The 19224-nt window shown below is 42.5% G+C and overlaps 1 protein-coding gene across 7 annotated transcripts in view; it reads left to right on the forward strand.

Annotated features, from left to right (window-relative positions):
- ZBTB46 (zinc finger and BTB domain containing 46) overlaps window positions 1-19224 on the forward strand; it is a 51321-nt gene that overhangs the window by 16687 nt on the left and 15410 nt on the right. For all 7 annotated transcript variants that reach the window (XM_027645937.1, XM_027645941.1, XM_027645938.1 and 4 more), the window contains one exon: window positions 14193-14474. In XM_027645937.1, coding sequence (XP_027501738.1) covers window positions 14193-14474 — 282 coding nt within the window. The remainder of the gene's footprint in view (window positions 1-14192; window positions 14475-19224) is intronic.

Genomic DNA, 19224 nt, shown 5'->3' on the forward strand with positions numbered 1-19224 from the left:
CAGTTATTTTTCTGTCTCATGATAATTGTCCTGCTTGATTCATTGATCAGTTGCAATTAATAGGTCCTGGAATGCTACTGGTGTTTTTCCTAAGGACTTTGAGGAAATGTGGGATTAAACTCTCTCAAGTTGACTTGAAGAACTTAGTCCATGCTGTGAGGTAGCCTGTGTTTCATTGCATACCAGAACCCAAGTCAGCCAGGAGAAAGAAGTGTGTGTGAGATTGTAGACTTTTATGTTGCCAAATTTGGATTAAAAATGCAATATAAAGAGTACTGAAAGTCTTAAGAGTCTTTATGGGCTGAAAAAAGAGGTTTAAGATGCTTATATTCTGGAGTTTAAATGTGGTTTTCATTGAACGGGTAACTCTCTGCAAATGTCTTGAGATTTATTGTGTTTTATGGTTATCTGCTGCAGCAAGCTTGCATGTAATTATTCTAATTAGCTGATGATAAAATCTAAACAACGTCAGTTAGAAGAAAAATGCAAGATAATTTAGGATAACAGTGATTTATGATGAATCTTGTTTTTATAATGCATGCATTTTAGGCTTGTTTTCAGTTAAGACTCAGCCTGGATTGCCTGGTGTGCTGTTCCCATGCAACTGTTTTTCATTTTTCGTGGCATCCCATAAAAACAACTCAATCACTTGTACTGTCTGAGGGGTGTGGGCTTGGGACAGTACCTGGAATGAACCAGACATGGAGTGACTGCAGAAACAGAACTGCAGCTCTGATCCTCCTGGAAAACTGGTTACAGATTGGACATCTTTACTGAAAACAGTGCAAAATAGAAGACACTGTATTACTGGAAGCTGAATGAAGCATAGATTATTTAATTCCTAATTGTTAAGGAATTAAATTGCAGTGGCTGTTTGCAGATGAGAGGAAGATGGCTCAGGGGCTTGACTCAGCACAGTGCTGAGACAGCACGTCAGCAGGCACATCCAATTATTTGTTCCAAATCTTGTCTTAAATGCAGTTTCCAATAAAAGAGGTGGTTCCAGTGGTGGGAAGGGGGAAGCTGAGTGATGGTGGTTGGGGGAAGATGTCAATATTCCACTAGTGCTGGTAAAACAAAAGTTAAAAATGAATGGCAACACTTCTCTCTGTCCAAAACAAACAGGCACAGGGGCTGCTGCTCCAAGAGCAGTGTGTGCCAAGTGTCCATGAGGAACAAGGAGGATGTGTGGAGGCTGAGCTCTTGTGGGTTCCCCATACTGACCATCTGGAGAGATGAGTGGAAGTGAAGTTCTCCTTCTTGCCCTGCTGGAAAGGGAGCTTTCTCTGCACTGTGGGGCCTAAAACTGTGGGATGGGTGCGTGTGGGCTTAACAGCAGGGATTCTCTGCGAGCCCTGCGTGTGTCTTGGGTCAAATTGTCTTGTCTCTGGGGGATTTTTTGGTATGATTTCAAAGGATTCGAGATGCAAATGTTCAGTTTCAGTTAACCTTGGACACCTTGCCAGCAGCCTCTTGTGCATTTGTGTGGTGGATGTGTGGTTTGGGTGAAATCAGTTGGTCACTGAGGTGAGACTGCAGCTCTTTCAGTGTGAAGTGAGAGCACTCCTGCTCCCCCAAACCAGCCCCGTCTGGGGCCCTGCAAGCAGCAAAGTGTTCTGGTCTCACGTGATTATTTCCCACATCCAGCAGGTGGAAGCAACTTTCCTGCAAGCTGCTCCATCTCCCAAGTTGCCAAGCTATGGGGTTCAGCTTGGTTTGGGTTTTGGTGCCCCAGGCTCTTCCCTCTCCTGTTAGAATTCAGCAGTAGTGTAGGGGTGTTGCAAACTTGACTCCTAAACATGAAGATTAATTGATTTTCTTGTGTGCAAATGACACAGTGCAGACACTTTTAACAAATAATTGGGATGTGTTTAACTTTCAGCTTGAAGTTGTCTTTGATTTAGTCGTGTCAGGTTTCATTCTTTAAAACACACTTCACAGTCTAGGGCTCTTTTTCACCTCATTTATTTAGAAGTGTCCCATTGTTCACAGCTAAGATGAAAAGCTACTCATTTGCTGAGGAAATGGGTGTTGAATGTTCTTTCATAAGTAACTAAGAGGAAAGAAAGTTACCTAGAACTCTTTGTTCCTTGAGGCTCCTTCACTTTTCTGATCTAATCAGTTATTTTAAGATGCTGGTTGCTAAGGCTGAAAGCCCTCATTGTGGGATAATTTGGGTACCGTTTGTGAATGCCTCTGTGCTGGAGGACTAACACAGACCTTCTGGCAATGCAGAAGTTGATTTAGGAGGATCCAGCTTCAAAGTTGAGTCTTCCCAAAATTGAGCAAGGTACTCATTTGGTCTTGGTTGCAAACAGCATTGCATTTCAGCAACATTTTGGAAGGGGAATCTTGCAAGTAACCACTGCATCACCCTTTGATTATTTGGGGCAGTATGAAAATGCTGCTCCTGCTCCTGTATTACACAGGATTACTTCATTCCAGTTGTATTACAAAGAAGCACATTGCAGTCATTGAAACTGCTTTTCAAACAGCTCACAGCTCATTCACGCTCAGCAGTGGTGCTTCTTTCAGTGGGAAACAGGTTCTTATCAATGCAGGCAGGTGTACTAAAGTGTCTCAGATATTTAAGCAGACTGTATTTAATTACTAATCAATGAGGTCTGAAAAAGACAAAGATTTTTTTTAAATTGAAAGGGTAAAAAAATTCCTTGTGAATCAGTTGATTCTTTCCCAGATGCTGATGAGTGGGTTGCTGCTGAGAGTCTTTGAATTTTACAGCTTTACAGATGAAAATAAAAAGGAGTGTCTGGAGTAATCGTATTAATGGTAATCAAACATCATGGAAATAGCAAGAAATTGTTCATATCTGCCATGAATAGTCTTCTTCATCCAAGAAAGGATGATTAAATAGGATTTGCAAAAGACTGGAAACGAAGTTGAGGTGCTGGATTGAGACTGTGACTCAGCTCACAGTTTCCCAGGGTGTTGTCAGTCAGGCACAAAGCTTGATGAGGACCATCTTTTCATGCTAATTTCAATTTATTAGTTTGGATTGTCTGTTTAGCATCAAGCACATAGGGTTTTCTCTTTCTCATCCTGTTTGGGTTGTTCAGGATGTCAGGCTGTCATTCCTTGTATGAAACATTCATATATATGTTTTCCTCACCAAGCCACATAGCAAAATGTTGCTGGATTTGCTTCTTCATGTAATGGAAAACTGTCACTTGGAGGGTGTCTTTTGAAGAATTTATTGATGGCTTTATTAATGTGTTAGTTCAAGCATAGTAATTATGATTCAGGAATTTTATTTCTGAGGAAATACTCCCACGCATCTTCTGATTGTTTGCACCCAAAAGCTGCAAGTGGATTTCTGTGTGCCAGTTGACTGTGAAATGAAGCTAATTATTTTAAAACTAGAAAAGTCCTTTTTAAAGACTCTGCACTTTGGGAACTCTTTACCTTCATTTGGTTACATGCAGTGGAGTTTCTGTATTCTGTAAGAGGAGCTTCAGGACTTGATTAAGCCCAGAGTAGTGACCTCTGTGAGAAGGACAGGCAGGACTGCACTGGTGTCCTCCTGACTTTGCAGAGTTCACAGTCCCTTTAACATTTTCCCTCTCAAAATCTTTAATTATGCACAAGTTTCCTCCCTCCTGGTGAGGAGACCTTGGAGTTCCTCATTTTCCAATGACACACATGTGATGGCAGTGCCTGCTGCAGGGAGCTGTGCTGGCAGCTCCCCGGGAAGCCTGGAGGCAGCTGCTGTCGTCAGCCTTTCCCCATCCCTTTTCCTGTCTTGGTTTCTAGAGAGCAAATTATGATTACAGGAGCTGTTGGTGAGCACAGATGCTTAACAGTTGGATCATATAGTGAGCTTACATTGCAGAAGGCTTCAGAGGAAGGCAAGAAAGCCCATTCTAGATGAACTCCCAACTGTTTTGTGCAGGTGAGGTCTCTGGACCTGTCTGAGTGCAGGCAGGTGAATGATTTTATTCTTGAAAAAAAGTCTTTTTCTCATCAAGGTACCAAGGCTTCCTGTAACTCTGTCCCTCTGTCAATGCAGATCTTTCAATAATTTTCAAATTATTATTAATAATTCCATTGAAAATTCCATTGTTTCTGTTGTGATATTTGGCAGACATATCAGTCCAAGTAGAAGAATACAGATTTTGCAAAATGAGAAAAGGAGGGGGGGAAATGAGTGTGGTGTTTGTATTCAGGATCCAGGTGTTCAAGGAACTCTTAAAGATTTTTGTTCTGTTTTATGAGACAAAAACAAATGTATTGAAGGAGGTGTTAAGGAAACTCTTGGAAGCGTGTGGTGTTGAAATGATCCATGTGGTGTGGGAGCCAGAAAACTCCCTGGGACAGAATACAGTCAGTTGTTCTCCCTTTAAATGGACTTTGCTTTGAAGAGATGCAGTGTCCAACCCACCTACCATGGTCTGAGTCCTGGTTGCAGTATGAAAACTTCAGGCAGGGGTTGAAGTGTTTGTCACAGCCGTGACTGAAAACTGAAATGGTTAAAATTTCAGTTGTCAGATAAATATCTGATGTCCTAAACCGACACAGGCTCGAAATTTTAATGGTTTCCTAACGTTAGTTTGTTACTTAGATCATAACTCAGCATCTGTGATTCTTTCATGCCTCATTTCGGAAAGATCACTTTTTAAGGAGGATAGGCATTTTGGATCAAAGCATTCAGCTTATTGGAAAGGTTTTGGAGTATTTTTGAGGGTAATAGTAATAGTTCAAATTGCCTGCCACTTGGAAAATCAAGTTCATTACTGCATTTTTCCCCCTTCTTTTCATGAAGTTGCATTTATGGTGCAAGGTATTAAAATTTCCTTTGCTACAAGAGGGTTTTAATGATGTTTTTCTTGGGGAGATACTTCAATGCCATAAGCAGTGGTGGTCAGCGATGCCAGCCTTGCTTTCTCAGCCAGACCTGGAGGGGTTACAGCTTTGTGCTTTAATGCCACCCCCTGAATTCTTTCTTAGCCCCAAATCGGCTTAGCCTGCATTCCTTGGGCTTATGGAGCTGCCCAGGTTTCTGGACCCTCCTTGGAACTCTTGGTGTGCACCAAGCGCCAGTGCACTGTGTGGAGGTGGCTGTGAGCTGCATCAAAATGCAAAACCAAGCAAAAAAACCCCACCCTGAGCCCCACTGACCTCTGTGGCCATATGGTGAATTATGCAGAGGGTACTCAGTGAATAATTCAGGTTCTCTGTATCGCCACAGTTACAGGCTAACGAAATTATTAGGATACAATCTGTGTGGGGAGTGACTTTGGAGTTTCTGTTATTGAAGGGTTAGGTCAGGTTATTTTCAAGTTTGGAAACTAAAATCATCCCTTTAAACCCAGACACTCACTCCCTGGCTACACCCTGGCTTTAAAATGGTTCCACCCTAAACCAGCTTTAGCTCAAAGCTCAGTGTCTGTTTCCTTTCCCCACCCTACATTCCTTTTTCCCCAGGCTCCCAAACCCTCCTCCTCCTCTTCCTCCTCCCCGTGGTAGCAGCCCTGATTCTGCTAATCTGCTTTAACTCCAGAGATCAGAGGCATTTTCCCTCTCTTGAGTGCCCTTCTCATTGTTTTATTTGTTCCTTGTGCCAAGGTTACACTGGGCTCATCTTTAGAGATCTCAACTTTTCAAAAACCGTTTCCCCCTCCTTTTTTTTTTTGTTTTGTTTCTTTACTGAAATTACAAGTGAGAAATCAAGAAACTTTCAGTATTTTAGCATAAATCCTACTCCTACTTTGCAATCAGCACTATTCAGGACTTTAACTTCCCTATTTGCAGTGGTTTTGCATTAAAACATGGTAGGAGTTAATTCTTTAGATACAGTGATAGGAATCAAACTCAAACTTTGCTGTACTGGTCTCAGATTGATTTATTTTATATTTCTTATTTTTTTTAACATTTCTTACAGGCACTTGTTTCAAAAGGTAAATATTTGTTCTGAGGGTTTTTAGAATTTATAACTCAGCATTGTCATATCATGAGTGTTCATATTTAATGTGGTACTTGAATGTTTTATTTCTGTCCCTTCATGTTTGTGTCTGTTCCTGTGCTGGTGAGCAGCAAGAGGTTCCCTCTGTCCTGAGGAGCACAGGGAATAGTGTCAGTCCCTTAACTGCTTGAGTTATGAGACTTGGAAAAAGATGTTAAGCTTGCAGTCCACCTTAGTATTTTTAAAGTGATAGTCTCAAGTTACTGTACAATTCTCTGCGTATTTTAGGGAAACAAAAGTGGCTTAAGGTATTTCTGCACTGCCCAGTCATTCCTGCTCCTTCAAAGACACTTTATTCCATTTTACAATAGTTTCAGAAAGAATAAAATCATCCAGTTTAACAATTTCTCTCTTTTTTTGGATTTAGGAGTTCTGTTTTATCTTGGTTTAGGAAGATAAGTAGCTGAGCAGGTTTTCTCTGTAGCCTCACAAACAGTTGAGTTGAGGTCATTAACAGGCAGTGGGGGAGCAGCAAAAAGCAGCAGGATTGGGGCAGGAGATCCTTTTGCTAACATAGACCATGGAAAAGTATCTGCAGAACTTGTTTCAATGGTAGAAAAACAAATATTATGGGAAAGAGTTGAAAATTGATTATTTTTTTCCAGATTTCTGGAGGGAATTTTCCTGTTATTTGTACACTGGTTACTGTTTTGAGGAAGATAAAGATGGAGATACACTTGTGCTTTTGGAATACACTGCAGAAGTAGCAACATAGAACCAGGTGGTATTTGTGTAGAACAAACCTGATTTATTTTAGCAACGTTATTGTCGAGGTTTTGAGGAGAATGTTTCTGTTGGCAAAATACAGATAGTGAACATCCTATGGCTGTAGGCTTGAAAATTATTTTGAAGCCTCTGTGCTCCTCCTGAGCCTTCCAGAAACAGGAACAGCATTGGAAATCGAGAGTTTCATACAGGATGGGGTTTTTCAGAAGCCAGATCCTGACAGTCCCAGATCACCCTGCTTTGAGTCATGATGGAGAAGCTGTAGTAGGACTCAAATCTGGAAGAAGAGCCTGAAGGAGACAGTGTTTTTGGTTCCATAAGGATTCACTTAAGATATCTTGCAGTCTTTAACAAAAAGGCAGTTTTTAACAATCATATATGTTGTGGTTAAATGTCTATATTTGCTTGATAGTTTCCTGCACTAGGAAATTGGAACTTATTTTGAGTGCTGTGCACATTTATTATATCCATGTGTCTACTGTTTTGTTTGTAAAACAGTGCAAATCAAACCCAGTATAACTCATGGCATCACTTTCCCGTGTAAATATTCCAGTGAGTGAGAACACTGGGGTTTGTTTAACAAACAGTAAGTTGTGAAACACTTTTGAGGGACTTCTGTTAGAAAGGAGGAGGTATCTGAAACACAAGCTTCAAGGATATTTTTAGCAGCTGGTAAAAGATTGTCATTTTTCTGCCAGCCTGTGTGCTCCTTTTTTTTTTTTTTTCAGTCACAAGAAAAAAATCACTACGAAATGAAAGCTCTTTTTCTTTTCTTTTTTTCCTGAGACTTTAAAAATTAATTGTCTTTTGTACAGAAGGAGATTGAGCCAAATCTTTCTAAACTTACGCAAGAAACGTCATCCCTGGAATTCTAGATGAAGTCTGCTGTCGGGCAGATGCTTGACACAAATAGGCAGAAGAACCTCAGAAAATTAAGTTTTTGATTTCACCTAAGTTTTTTCCGAAAGAGTTCGGCTCGGGTCACAATTTGACTGCGTCCTTGAAACAAAAGCTGAGTTTAAGTGGCTCCCACTTTCCTTTGGTGCTTAATTGCACCCCCACGCCCTCCTGCAGTTGTTCCGGCGAAAATGTCTGTGCACCCATGTAGAGAACCAGACTGGGGAACTGATCTGGGTTTAAAAATAGCTTTTTTTAATAAATCAGTTTATTTTTGACATATTAGTTCCTGTCTTGAGTTTACTTCACAGCTACACTTGTGGTCTTGGTACCACTGAAGGAGTAGCAGGGGAGGACGCAGGAATTTGGGGTGGGAGAAGTTGCTGACGTTGGAACCTCTTCCTGTCGCCCTTTCCACTTGTCGTGTTGTAAACAGAAAATAATTACATTTGCCATTGCACTAAAAATTATCCAACTGTGTGCAGGAGATCCTAAACATCTGCCCCAGAAAGTGGGATGCCTGCATCCATGACAGGCTGCTTCCAGGACCGATGCTGTTGACTTTGTTCACTAAGTGGTGAGATGTTTTGAACCCTCAGCAAGTTGTTGGGTGGCACCAGGCTGGGAGGGATGAGTTGCTGGAAGCCAGCGGTGCCAGGCACAGCATGAATTCCACCAAGGCAAGTGAGAAGTCCTGCGTGTGGGACAGAAAAACCCTCTGCAGCAGTTTGGGTTGGCGGCCAAGGGGAGAGAAAGCAGCTTTGCAGAAAATCTTTTGGTGAGTAAGGAGCTGAAGAGGGGCCTGTGTGCCCTTGCAACAGTGAAATCTGGCTGCCTGCCTGCCTTAGGAAGAGCATCTGGAGGACAGGACCCAGTTTGGGGATCTCCAGGCCAAGAAGGACTTTGACAAGCTTGAGCAGTCCCAGCCATCAAGATGATGTGTATGAGGAGAGGCTGAAATGGCTTGATTTAACCCTGGAGAAGAGGAGGGAGGTAGATGGATTGCCCAGAGCCAGACCCTTTGCAGAATCTGGATGGAGAAAGGATGAGAAGTAATGGACACAAGTTACAGGAAGAGAGATTCTCATGGGGTGAAAGGAGGAAATTCCTGACAGAGTGGTCAAATGGTGGAGCTGTGGAGCAGCTGTGCTCTCTCTCCCCTGCAGATGTTCTTGACTGGGCCGTACAAGCGGCTGAGCACCAGTATCTAGCTCCAAAAGTAGCCCTGAAGTCACTTTCAACCTGATTTATTCTGCAGTTCTTAGATGACTCCAGGTAACAGAGCAGTGAAGCTGTCCCAGGTCAGAGTGAATTTTCTCTTACTGTCTGATGGTGACACCGCTCCAGATGTAATTCCAATTGCTGGTGCTTCCAGACTGTGCTTTCCCTGGTGCTTGCTTTGCTGTGGCTGACAGCAGGACTCCTGTACCCAGAAGTGTCTTCCCTTCAGTTCACCTTTCCACCCTAACTGTTGTAAAGAGAGAACATTCTCACCACCTTTAGGGTCAGCTGTGGGGTTTTATGTGCTTTGTTCTTAGAGGTGGTGAAAAGAAAACGAGCAGTATGGCTTGTTTCATGTTTGCCTGGGGGAGGGAAAGTATTTGGTGGACTTGGCTGGGAGTTCTACTGTTTGTGACTGTCAGTGTGCTTTATAAGCAAGAGTAGGATATAAGATTATCCAATGTTTCTTTAATTAGCTCCAGATAGTTGTGGGATCTTGCTGTCACCCCTGGATTTGGCAAGTGTCCACAAAACACAGGCAACCAGAGGCTTTGGCTGGGTTTAGCTGATGGTGATACTGGTGCTGGGTTGAAAGGATGTGGGTGAGACCAGCAGGACTCTGGCACCTAAAGGCTTAAAAATTCTGCCAAAATGGGTCCCGCAGGTCAGGTGAGCTGTGGGAAAGGGTAAGGGGTGGTTTGTGGCAGGAGGTGGCTTGAATTGCCATTGTCTTTGGAGGCTGTGAGACTTGGAGAGGGTTTACTCCAGGAGCTGAGCAGGGATAACCTCTGGTTCAGAAAGGTGTGCTGGGGAGTGTCGAACAGCGCTGAATTCCAGGGGCGTTGAGGGGTTGGAAGGGCTCCTCAGAGATTCCTGAAGTTGGCCAGGGTGGTAGAAAAACACAGAAATCGGGTTAAAGCTCTGTAAATGATGAGTGGGGGACAGTTGCCCTCCTTTGAAGGACTGCCCTGTTCGTGGCTGGCTCCCCCCTCGCTGCCAGGGCGTCACCTCCATCGCGCGACCTCGGCATCCCGGAGACTCGGAAAACCGAGGGATGAACGTCACTGCTTTGTGTTCCTGCCAAACAGAACTGGGCTTTGAAGAGATGACAGACTCCTTGGATCTCCTCTTACCTCGAGACTCTGATGAAACAAGCAGTATTGCAGAAGATTGACCTGGCAAAATGTTGCCTTTAGTTCTTAGGGAAAAAGCTTGTTTCTGCTTTGAATTTTTCCAGCAGCAGATGTAACCTTGTGTGGTTTTCCTTCACACCTTTCTCTGTTCTCATGGGTTTAGTCCTCCAGCTACAGATTTCTAGATGTTCAGCTGTCTGCATGAGAGATGAAAAGAGGAAAAAATTATTAGGGAAAAAAAAAATGATGAAAGAGAATAATAGCGTTGGGAGTCTGGGAAACCCCACTGGGGGTTTACTGAGAAGGTTAAAACACAGTACAAACAAGAAATAAATGGTGTGAGAGAAGCAGACACTGAGCAGGTAGTTTGGTAACAGATGAATTTAAGCTGTAATGAGGAAAAATGACAGAAGCAGCGAGAAGAAATACAAGGAAAAAATCGTTTTCTGTATTAAAGTAATTAATTAGGGTAGTCAAATGGAGTCTTTAAAATAGAGAAACTTTTCCTTGCTGTTTCTGGAGTGGCATGTGTGCTTTGCTCTGTTCTTGGACTAGGTTTAATGCCTTTTTACTGTCAGTTTCCCCCTAGATCTTGGAAAATAAATTATCACATTATCATATAATTTGGGCACTTTTAGTAGCTTCCATCACTTTTATATGTGCCACAGTCCTCTCCAAGGGGCTGCCAAGTGTCTGTAGTGCTTGATTTTTTTTTGACTAGTGCAGCTTGGTGTTCCCATAGCTGGGTCTGTGTGACAGGAGCTCAGTTTATGGGACTTTCAGGGCTTTTGCAGGAGCCTCCTTGGGTGTGTTGGGAATATTGTACTGCTCCTGCTGTCCTGGCAGAGTTTTGTTCTGGATCTGTTAAAGCCTGCCTGGTCAGCGTGGTTGGGAAGCGTGTTTTGAGATCAGCTGGGATGTGTGACCTCTGTGAGAAGGTGCTCACAGTCAGGCCCCCTGTATCCCTGTTACATGAGGCTTTCATGTGTAAGAACTTTACCAGTTAAACTTTGCTTTCAGAGTTTCAGGGCTGCGTGGGAATACTGTTGCCAGAATTGTCAAAAAATAGACCCTGTGTTTTATACAAAACCAAACCCCAATAATAATAAAATATTCTTTCCAGTCACCAACTAAGAAAGCTTTTCTAAAGCTTCTGTGTTTGGAAAGCAGGCTGGTGTAATAGAATAACTGCGAAATAATGATTCACTAAAGAGACTAATGAGCTCAGTTTTCCGAGCAGGATTAATCCCGTGTTTAGCTCGGGATTTCCTGCATGCAGAGCCCGGATCTCTGCAGTCACAGGGGCTGTCCCAGCGCTGTGAAAAATGAGATGTGGAGGGTTTGGATGGAGCTCTCGGGCGGCCGCAGGACCCGTGGCAGTGAATAATTGCAGAATAGGAGCTCATTGACTAAAGCCTGGTTTACGTGGGGCTGGAGCTGTAGTAAACAGTTTAGATTACTGGGAAGTGACGGATGCTTTTGATTCATATAATTCTTTGGCTAAATCTTTTTAAAAGGAGCTGCATTCTAGAGAAAAGAGAAGTGGTTTTGGAGGCGCCGTGGAGAGGAACTTGGTGCATTTTTTTGGGTTTTGGTGTGCCGGGAGTATTTTAGTACTTGTGTGACTAAGTGGATATTTATTTTGCCTTAATGTGTATTTGATTATATTACATCAGCTATAAATACTGGAAGCTCTGAAGCATCTATTTCACTGTCTGTCTCTAATCTTGGCTTTTGAGGAACATTTAATGTCTTGTTGTGGTTACAATTAATCTGCGTGTGTTTTAGCAATTAGTGTTTATGTGCAGCAGCGGATTCTGGCAACTGTCAATCAACAGCTGTAACAGGCTCTGAGAAAGGATGGCAGAAAACACAAGGTGCTTTCCTGCCTGCCTGGTTATTTGGGAACACAGTTTTGTGGACAAACACCCTTTCTGGCCCGAGTTATGCGCTGTGATTCCCCGTGTAGGCAGTGAGGAGCAGAGGAATTGTGGTATTATCATGGCTTTGATGTGCTGAAGCTCTCTGTTACCTTCCCAGTTTAATGGGCTAAAGTTTAATTTACTTTCTTCACCACCTTTTCCAACAGGTGCTGGTTCTTAATGCCTTGTAATTTCCCTTTATGTGGACATGCTGGTTTGTTTTAAAAAAACCATCTAGAATAATGTTTGTCCCTGTGAGCCATTAACAGAGGGGTGACAAAATACGTAAAAATTTGAAGCATTTGAATTCTTCTTGGCTAAGATTTAATAAAGCTGATAATATGATACTGTACAAGCAAAACACAGATGGAGGGGGGAAAATGCTTTGTTTTAAACAGAAAGCATCTCTGATAGTTCACATTTATGAACTGCCTGCTGTGTTGGTAGCCCCCATTTGTGAGTATTCCCTACATCTCCAGGGCGTGGGAGCACTCTGCCTATGATTGCTTTTTCCTTATTATTTGCTTTGAGGCTGTTTGTTTTTTACAAGAAGTGGAAAAACTTAAGAGTAAGAGAACAGTGGCAGAACAGTGCAGCTTAGTAAAGCCAATCTGGATGTGTTGTGGAATCTGACATGCCCTGGGCTGGGACTGGGAAGTCCACTGGCTGCTCCTGGCTCCGCGGGCTGGACACCTCGAGCAAGTCACTGAGCCTTTCTCTGGCAGCCACCACCTGTAAAATGGAGATAAAAATAATGATATTCCTTCAGCTGTTTTCCAGGCTGCAGGAGGTGGGCACGGTACCAGTGTCCTCATTAGCATTTTTTAATAAGGCTCTGCAGATTAATGCCTTGCCCTGGATTGAAGCTGCGGAAGCCGAGTGCTGGTGTGTCACACTCTGCCTCCTCCCCTCTCCTGGGCTCTGCTGCCCTGAAACCTGGGCAGGAGTAAGTTTATTGCAGTGCTGTGTGTGGACAACACCTGAATTCCTTGCCCTGAGGAGCACAGGGTGGATCTGTGTATTGATTTTTGTACGTGTTGTCCCACTGCTTTGAGCTGTAATAGTTCCCTCTTGCTTTAAGTAGATTTAAATCTGTTTTAAACGAGGAGGCAATAAAATGTTCAGGATCTGCAAAACAGCTTCCTTTTCCATCTGATTGCTCATTATCTGTGCCTTCTCTTTGGATTTGGATTTTTTCCCTCTACATCTTGATAGGAGAAATGCTACAAAGGCATAAGTTTGGGAGGCTTTGGCTCCCTTTGCCAGGTGCTCAGCTGGGTTTTGAGTGTGTCAGCTGTGTTTGCTGCTGCAGATTGTGGAGTAGGTAATTGCAGTTTGGTTTATGCACTTTGTAAATGGGCTAACAGCCCTTTTTGTACATCATTTTTGTTGTTTCATGTGAAGAATAGAGAGGAGTCTTTGCATAAAAATACATAAATTATTTAAGATTATGAGAGAGTCAAAGTTCAAACAAAAGACAATCTTCAGTTAGACCTCCCAAGAAATACAAAAATAAACTGTGCTTTCTCAGGGAGGAATTTACCTTATCATAGCTTTTTTGGTTTTGTTTGGGTTCAGTAATTGATATTTTTATTAATAATTCATTACATTTTCACACAGTTTCTTTGTAGCTACCTGTTGTTGTGAAGTGGCTGATGTGTATCTTTGGGGATTTTTAACTGTATCAGTTCTGTATAAAACCCACTCTCTGATAGGTGCTGGGAACCACTGATTGCTGTGTGTTTTCTAGATAAGTGACCCCAAGGGATTTATACTGCTTAGCAGCCCACTATTAGAGGCTGTCTATTACTGAATTTTTCTAAACCTTCATCACAGGGAAGAAATGAAAGAATGAAAATTTGAACTACTGGAGTAAAATTATGAAGAAAATAGAGCTTAAACCTTCGAATGTAATTTCACTACTAGGAGATTACCTTGAAATCTTAATTTTAATCAAGTACTGGTTGTGAAGGAGGCAATACCTTTCTCCCTCCCTCTGCCCTGCCTTCAGAGTGTGTGGTGCTGTGGTTAAGCCCAGTTGGTGGGGCAGGAGCGGAGGGGGCAGGTGGGCATGAGCTGGAAAAACAGAACTCCCAGGTTTGGAGGGAAGCACTTCTCACTGAGCCTTTGAATGGCCAAGTCTTGGCAACTTTGGGAGAAGAGGGATGAGAAACAGCACTCTCATGTGAAAAACAAAGCCAAAATAAGTGTTGCTCCATTCCTGGCCCTGCTGTTTGTATCCCCGGTGGGGCAGGCGCGTGGTCCCGCAGCCGCGTGTTTTCCCGTGTCTCTGACATCTCTTCCATCCTGCAGGTGCTGATGTGACAGGGACAGAGCCCAGCAGCTCTGACAGCAGGGGGGAGCGGCCGGACCCCTACTCCAACGTGGAGGAAGCTCTCCTGGGCGGGGAATCCAGCTACATCCACCAGCCCCTGACTCCGGAGAAGGAGGACGCGCTCCAGGCCGCCACGGTCGCCAACCTGCGCGCGGCTCTCATGAGTAAGAACAGTTTGCTGTCCCTGAAGGCCGACATGCTGGGCGAGGACAGCTCCCTGCTCTTCGAGTACCTACCCAAAGGCACCCACTCGCTCTCTCGTAAGTTGGTGTTCTTATATTTTTATTTTTATTTCGTTTAAGGGAAATCTTTAGTGAGAAGAAAACACAGGTCACCGCCTCGTTTCTTACTGCCGATATGTTTGTATCCAGTTTTTTTTTTCTGTAAAATTTGGAAACCTGTGTGTGTGATGTTGATCCATGGAAGAAAATATTCAGTCTGTAGCAGTTGTCCTCAAATTTCTGTTTCACTGCTTTGCAAAGTGGTACTTTGTAAACAAAATACAAAATGTTTGTGGTAAAGGAGTAGCTCCAAAGGTTTCGAATCCAAACTTGATCGATGTTGAACAGCTTTACTGTTGCTCCTGTGTCTGTGGAAACAGTTGGGGTGTTGCAGATTGCATGTTCTTTATTTCGAGCAGTTCAATTTTGGACCTGTAAGTAATGAGCAGCAATTGATTGTTTTGTTATACGTGCACATGGAAATGAATGTTTTTCTGCTGGTGATCTGTTGGAGACAGCTGATGTGAACCATTAGGTGTGGAGAGCTGATTTTTCAGCATACTGTTGTGTTTTCTTCATTGCAGCTTGATTCTCTAGTGCATAAAGAGAGAGAAACGATTAGTGCTGTATTTTAATAATACTCTCAGAAGGTGGGGATGTCATTTGTGACACTGAATAGGACAAGCAGCAGCTTTGAGAGGACTACATGTAAATTTCCAGGAGAAAATGTTTATTTTCATCTGTCCTGAGAAAACTGACCAGTTAAAAAGAATGAAAAGTTTACTTAATATATCCATTATTCTGTTTTCCTTCAGTTTCCTCAATGGCAAAAGATAAATAACTTTAATGGTCACAGAATCAGAGAATGAATCAAAGAATCACAGAGTAGTTTGGGGTGGAAGGGACCTTGAAGACCATCTTATTCCACCCCCCTGCCATGGGCAGGCATACTTTCCATGTGACCAGGTTGCTCCAAGCTCTGTCCAAGTGGCCAGCTGGTCACTGGAGTTGTAGGACAAGGTAGTGCCAGACTTAGTGTCTCCTTTCACTTCTCATGTCTAAACGGTGGTATTATTTTTTTAAAAAATGTTTCTAAAGAAACTCAAGTTTCTGTACCTTGTTTTGCAGCTCAAGTGTTTGTGGGGAATGGCCGATGCCGCGTTCTGGTTTCTCTCGCAGTAACTCACTTACTGAACGATCTCCAGTTAAATCAGATTTAGATGGTTCGGGCTGTGCTCCAGGGTTGGAAATCCCTCCATGGCAATGGAATAGCACAGATTCTGCCTCAGTTGAGTGGCTGGGTTTGCGTGCAGGGAGCAGGGTGCCCTCAGCTGGCACCGGGACAGGGCGAGCCTGGATCGATGGTGACCGCGGGTGATTGATGCACCGCGGGTTCCGATCCGTGACTCGTGACAGGTGGAATCAGCACTGTCATCTTCTGTCATGATAAACTGGAGTAATGATGGGGCTGCCCTCTATCCATCATCCTTCTCTTGGTTGGAGGATTTTAGGTTTTACTTAAAAATTGAAGCACCACTTGGCATAAAGACAAATGAGTATAAGGCAGTCATAAATCCGGGCCGGGAATTAGAGATTGCCCAACCAGCTGAGAAGTGAAATTTGGGGACAGTCATGGTGTAGGCAGAAGACCTACTAAAATAAACTAAAATAAAGCTGGATCCATTAGAAAAGGGGGTGGTTGATAGCTCACTGAGGGGTACCATGGCTCAGGAGGTCCTTCCAGCATGTATTTGAGGTCCCTACTCTCCAGTATTCTCACTATTACTTGAATCTCACTCAGCTGAGCTTCAATTATCTCATCTTTATGAAAGCAAAGTGAAATGCCCACGTCAAAAAGAAGGCTGCCCACTTGATCTGTAGCTCTCACACGAGTCGGGGATGTCGCTGTGGCCTGGTAAGAGGATTTTTACAGAAGCAGGGATTTAAGGGACGTATTTTTCTTTCATCTTATTCAGATTCACAGGTATCAATTTATTCTAATCACTTGAAAAAGATCTTCTGATAAACGATTCACTTTTAAGTGGTCATTACTGAATACAATAGGGCATCAAGTTTAACGAGAATTTTCAGTGTATGAAATGACAGTGAGGAGAGTGGTAAGAAGATTGTGGAGATCTAAAAGCACAGTCTAGGCTGGTGCTGGCTTTGTAGATGTTTTTGACGTTTTTTTCTTCAAAAACAATTTGAGGATGTTGAGTCATTTTAAGTCCTGGATTATATTAAAAAAAAATAAAAATGAGGGAGGAGTAGGCCAGAACACAGTGAAAAAGATTGTATTTAACAAAACAACCAAACCCAGCAGTTTTCATCTATCTGATATGAAAAAGAAATGCACTAATTTGCAGGATTATAAGTGATCAGTCTCTCCTGACTTTGAAAACTGTGAAGTGTTTTTTAATCTTGGCTGCTGTCACTGGATGTCTTTTTGTTCTCTTATGAAGCACTGCAGTACATAACTGGCTCAACGAGCAGCGTCCAGGTTTATTTTATTTTCTGGAGGAAAAAAGACTTAATGGAGGTGGACAGATGCAAAGAGGATAATAAACATGTTTAAAACTTGGACAAGCCATTTCTAAAGGGGATATTACTCTCCAAGTCACTGCATACATTAAAAGGTTTTATTTGTTCTTCTGAATACTTCATGCTGTTGTAGAAGTTAGAGGATACCCCAAGGTTTTCATTTTACCCCGTGTTCTTTTTTCCTGATTCACTGTATATGTAATGATCATATGAGGTATGAAGCTATTTGACATTCTGCTGGTGGAAAATGAAGCGCAGGACGCGTGGGGGGGGGGCTGTTGTATCACTGTTAACCAGTTCAAACCAATTTAAAATCAGTAGGAAAAATTTAAACATCTTGCCATTTCGGTGGCACAGTTGCCAGATAACCTGCAGCTGAAGGGCTCTGCGAGTTTGACGTTCATGATGTGTGATCAAGACTGACGTTGTTCATATGCTTGTCAGAAACCTGGAACGTGCAGGTTTTGCAGGGAAAAAAGTACGTGTGAGTTACTCATGGGTAACACCGACGTCGCCTGGGGAACTGCTGGCTGTTGACCTGCATGGTTTGCTGCTGGGGGGGGTCTTTACGATGAGAAATTCAGTTTTCCTGGTCTTTTACATGTTTTCTTGGTCTGTCTGTAAAAGCAGGTGGTTGTTCTGTGATTTCTGACCTCAGCGGAGCGTTTCTGGGGAGCTCCTTGGTTTAATAACGTGTGTCTTATTCCATTTATGAGCCTGAACTTTGGTAGCATTGTTCCACACGGTTACGTCACGTGGCCAGAAGTCTCAAAGGCTTCAGTCGAATGTTTTGAGCTGGTTTTTTTACCAAATATAATCAAGAGAACGGGAATTTTAATATTCATTAGAAAATGAGGTGGTTAGTTCACATCCTTGTTTTCTTATTAAGAAAAAAAAAAAAAAAAGAGAATTTTAAGACTGTGGGATGACTGGCTCCCTTAAAGGGCAACTTCCACGTTTCAGAATAGCACATTGCATGCTTTTTTATATGTCTAAGTTTGGCTTTTCCTGTTTACCCTGTTGCAACTGAAACTGTTTATAGAAGCAATTCCTATGAAGCTTCCAGTCCAAGTGATTACATGGTACACAGAGCCCTTTTCTTTTGGGCAAACCAACTAATAGGTTATTTTTAGTTAGTGGTTCATTGGAGCCAATAATTTATTCTTGCACTGGATGTTAGGGAACACATTTTACACAGTGGTCAACTTCTCCCAAGAGGAAGTTAAAGGTATCCAGTTTGGCGTGGAATTTTTGTACATGGTAAACAAATATTTAGGGGAGAATGGATGCAATTTTAAATGAGATATAATAACTTTGCCTTTCACTTTTCTACAATAATTTGCTGTCCAGCTGTCAGAGAATGCTGCATTCATATAAATACTGCTAACTCCCTGCTTCATCCTCTGTATGAAGGAAAATGCTTTTGATTTCTGATTTAGGAAGCTAAAATACTTTTGATTAAAATTCATTTCTGCACAAATTTAGGAGGGAAAAGGGTTTCTCACAGCACTAGTCATAATGGGACAAAACATAAATCCAGGTGCTGTCTGGGTTCTTGTGTACAAAGTGTGGGTCATTGATGTGGGTTTCTTTTCTTGTGTTACTTGCAGTTGTTGAAACCAAATAAATATTAATTATTGTTTGAAAACTCATCTTTGTACTTTGTTGTGTTGTACATCTTCGTGGCTCAGTTGGATGACAGTGTATTGTTTCTCTGTGCTCTATTTCACTGCTCACTCATGAGCTTTAACTTTTGCTTTAAGAAGTGCAGAGTTTCTTGGGAGCCTGTGGAACTCTGGAGAGGTGCTAAAAAAGAATTAATCAAGCCAGGCCCCACTGGCTTATCTTTACTGTATGCTGAAGTACCATTAGTTAAAAGGAAGTGCAAGCCAGAGATGCCTCTGGGGCAGTTTGAATCGGTTTGGGATGTTCAGGGAGGGAAAAAAAGGAATGTGTGGCTGTCTAAGCAGGAATTCTGCAATGGACTTGGAGAGCTGGATTCCTGGTAACGGTTTCTAACAAGAAATACTGGTGAATTCCTGGTTTTTCTGATTTTTTTCCTATCTTCAATTTATGGGACTTTAGCATTTTGTTGTCCTACCCTTAAATTACAACAGCAACAGATGAGGACACCTGAGTGAAACTCTGGAGCATTGTTGTCCCAGCTGAACAGAGTTAACTAAGTTGTGAAAGATTTCAATCTGGGATCAAAGCAGAGGAAGGTAAATCAAACATCCAGCTTGTGGCA

The sequence above is a fragment of the Corapipo altera genome, unplaced genomic scaffold, assembly GCF_003945725.1.
Source record: "Corapipo altera isolate COAL_440 unplaced genomic scaffold, ASM394572v1 64, whole genome shotgun sequence".
Classification (NCBI taxonomy): domain Eukaryota; kingdom Metazoa; phylum Chordata; class Aves; order Passeriformes; family Pipridae; genus Corapipo; species Corapipo altera.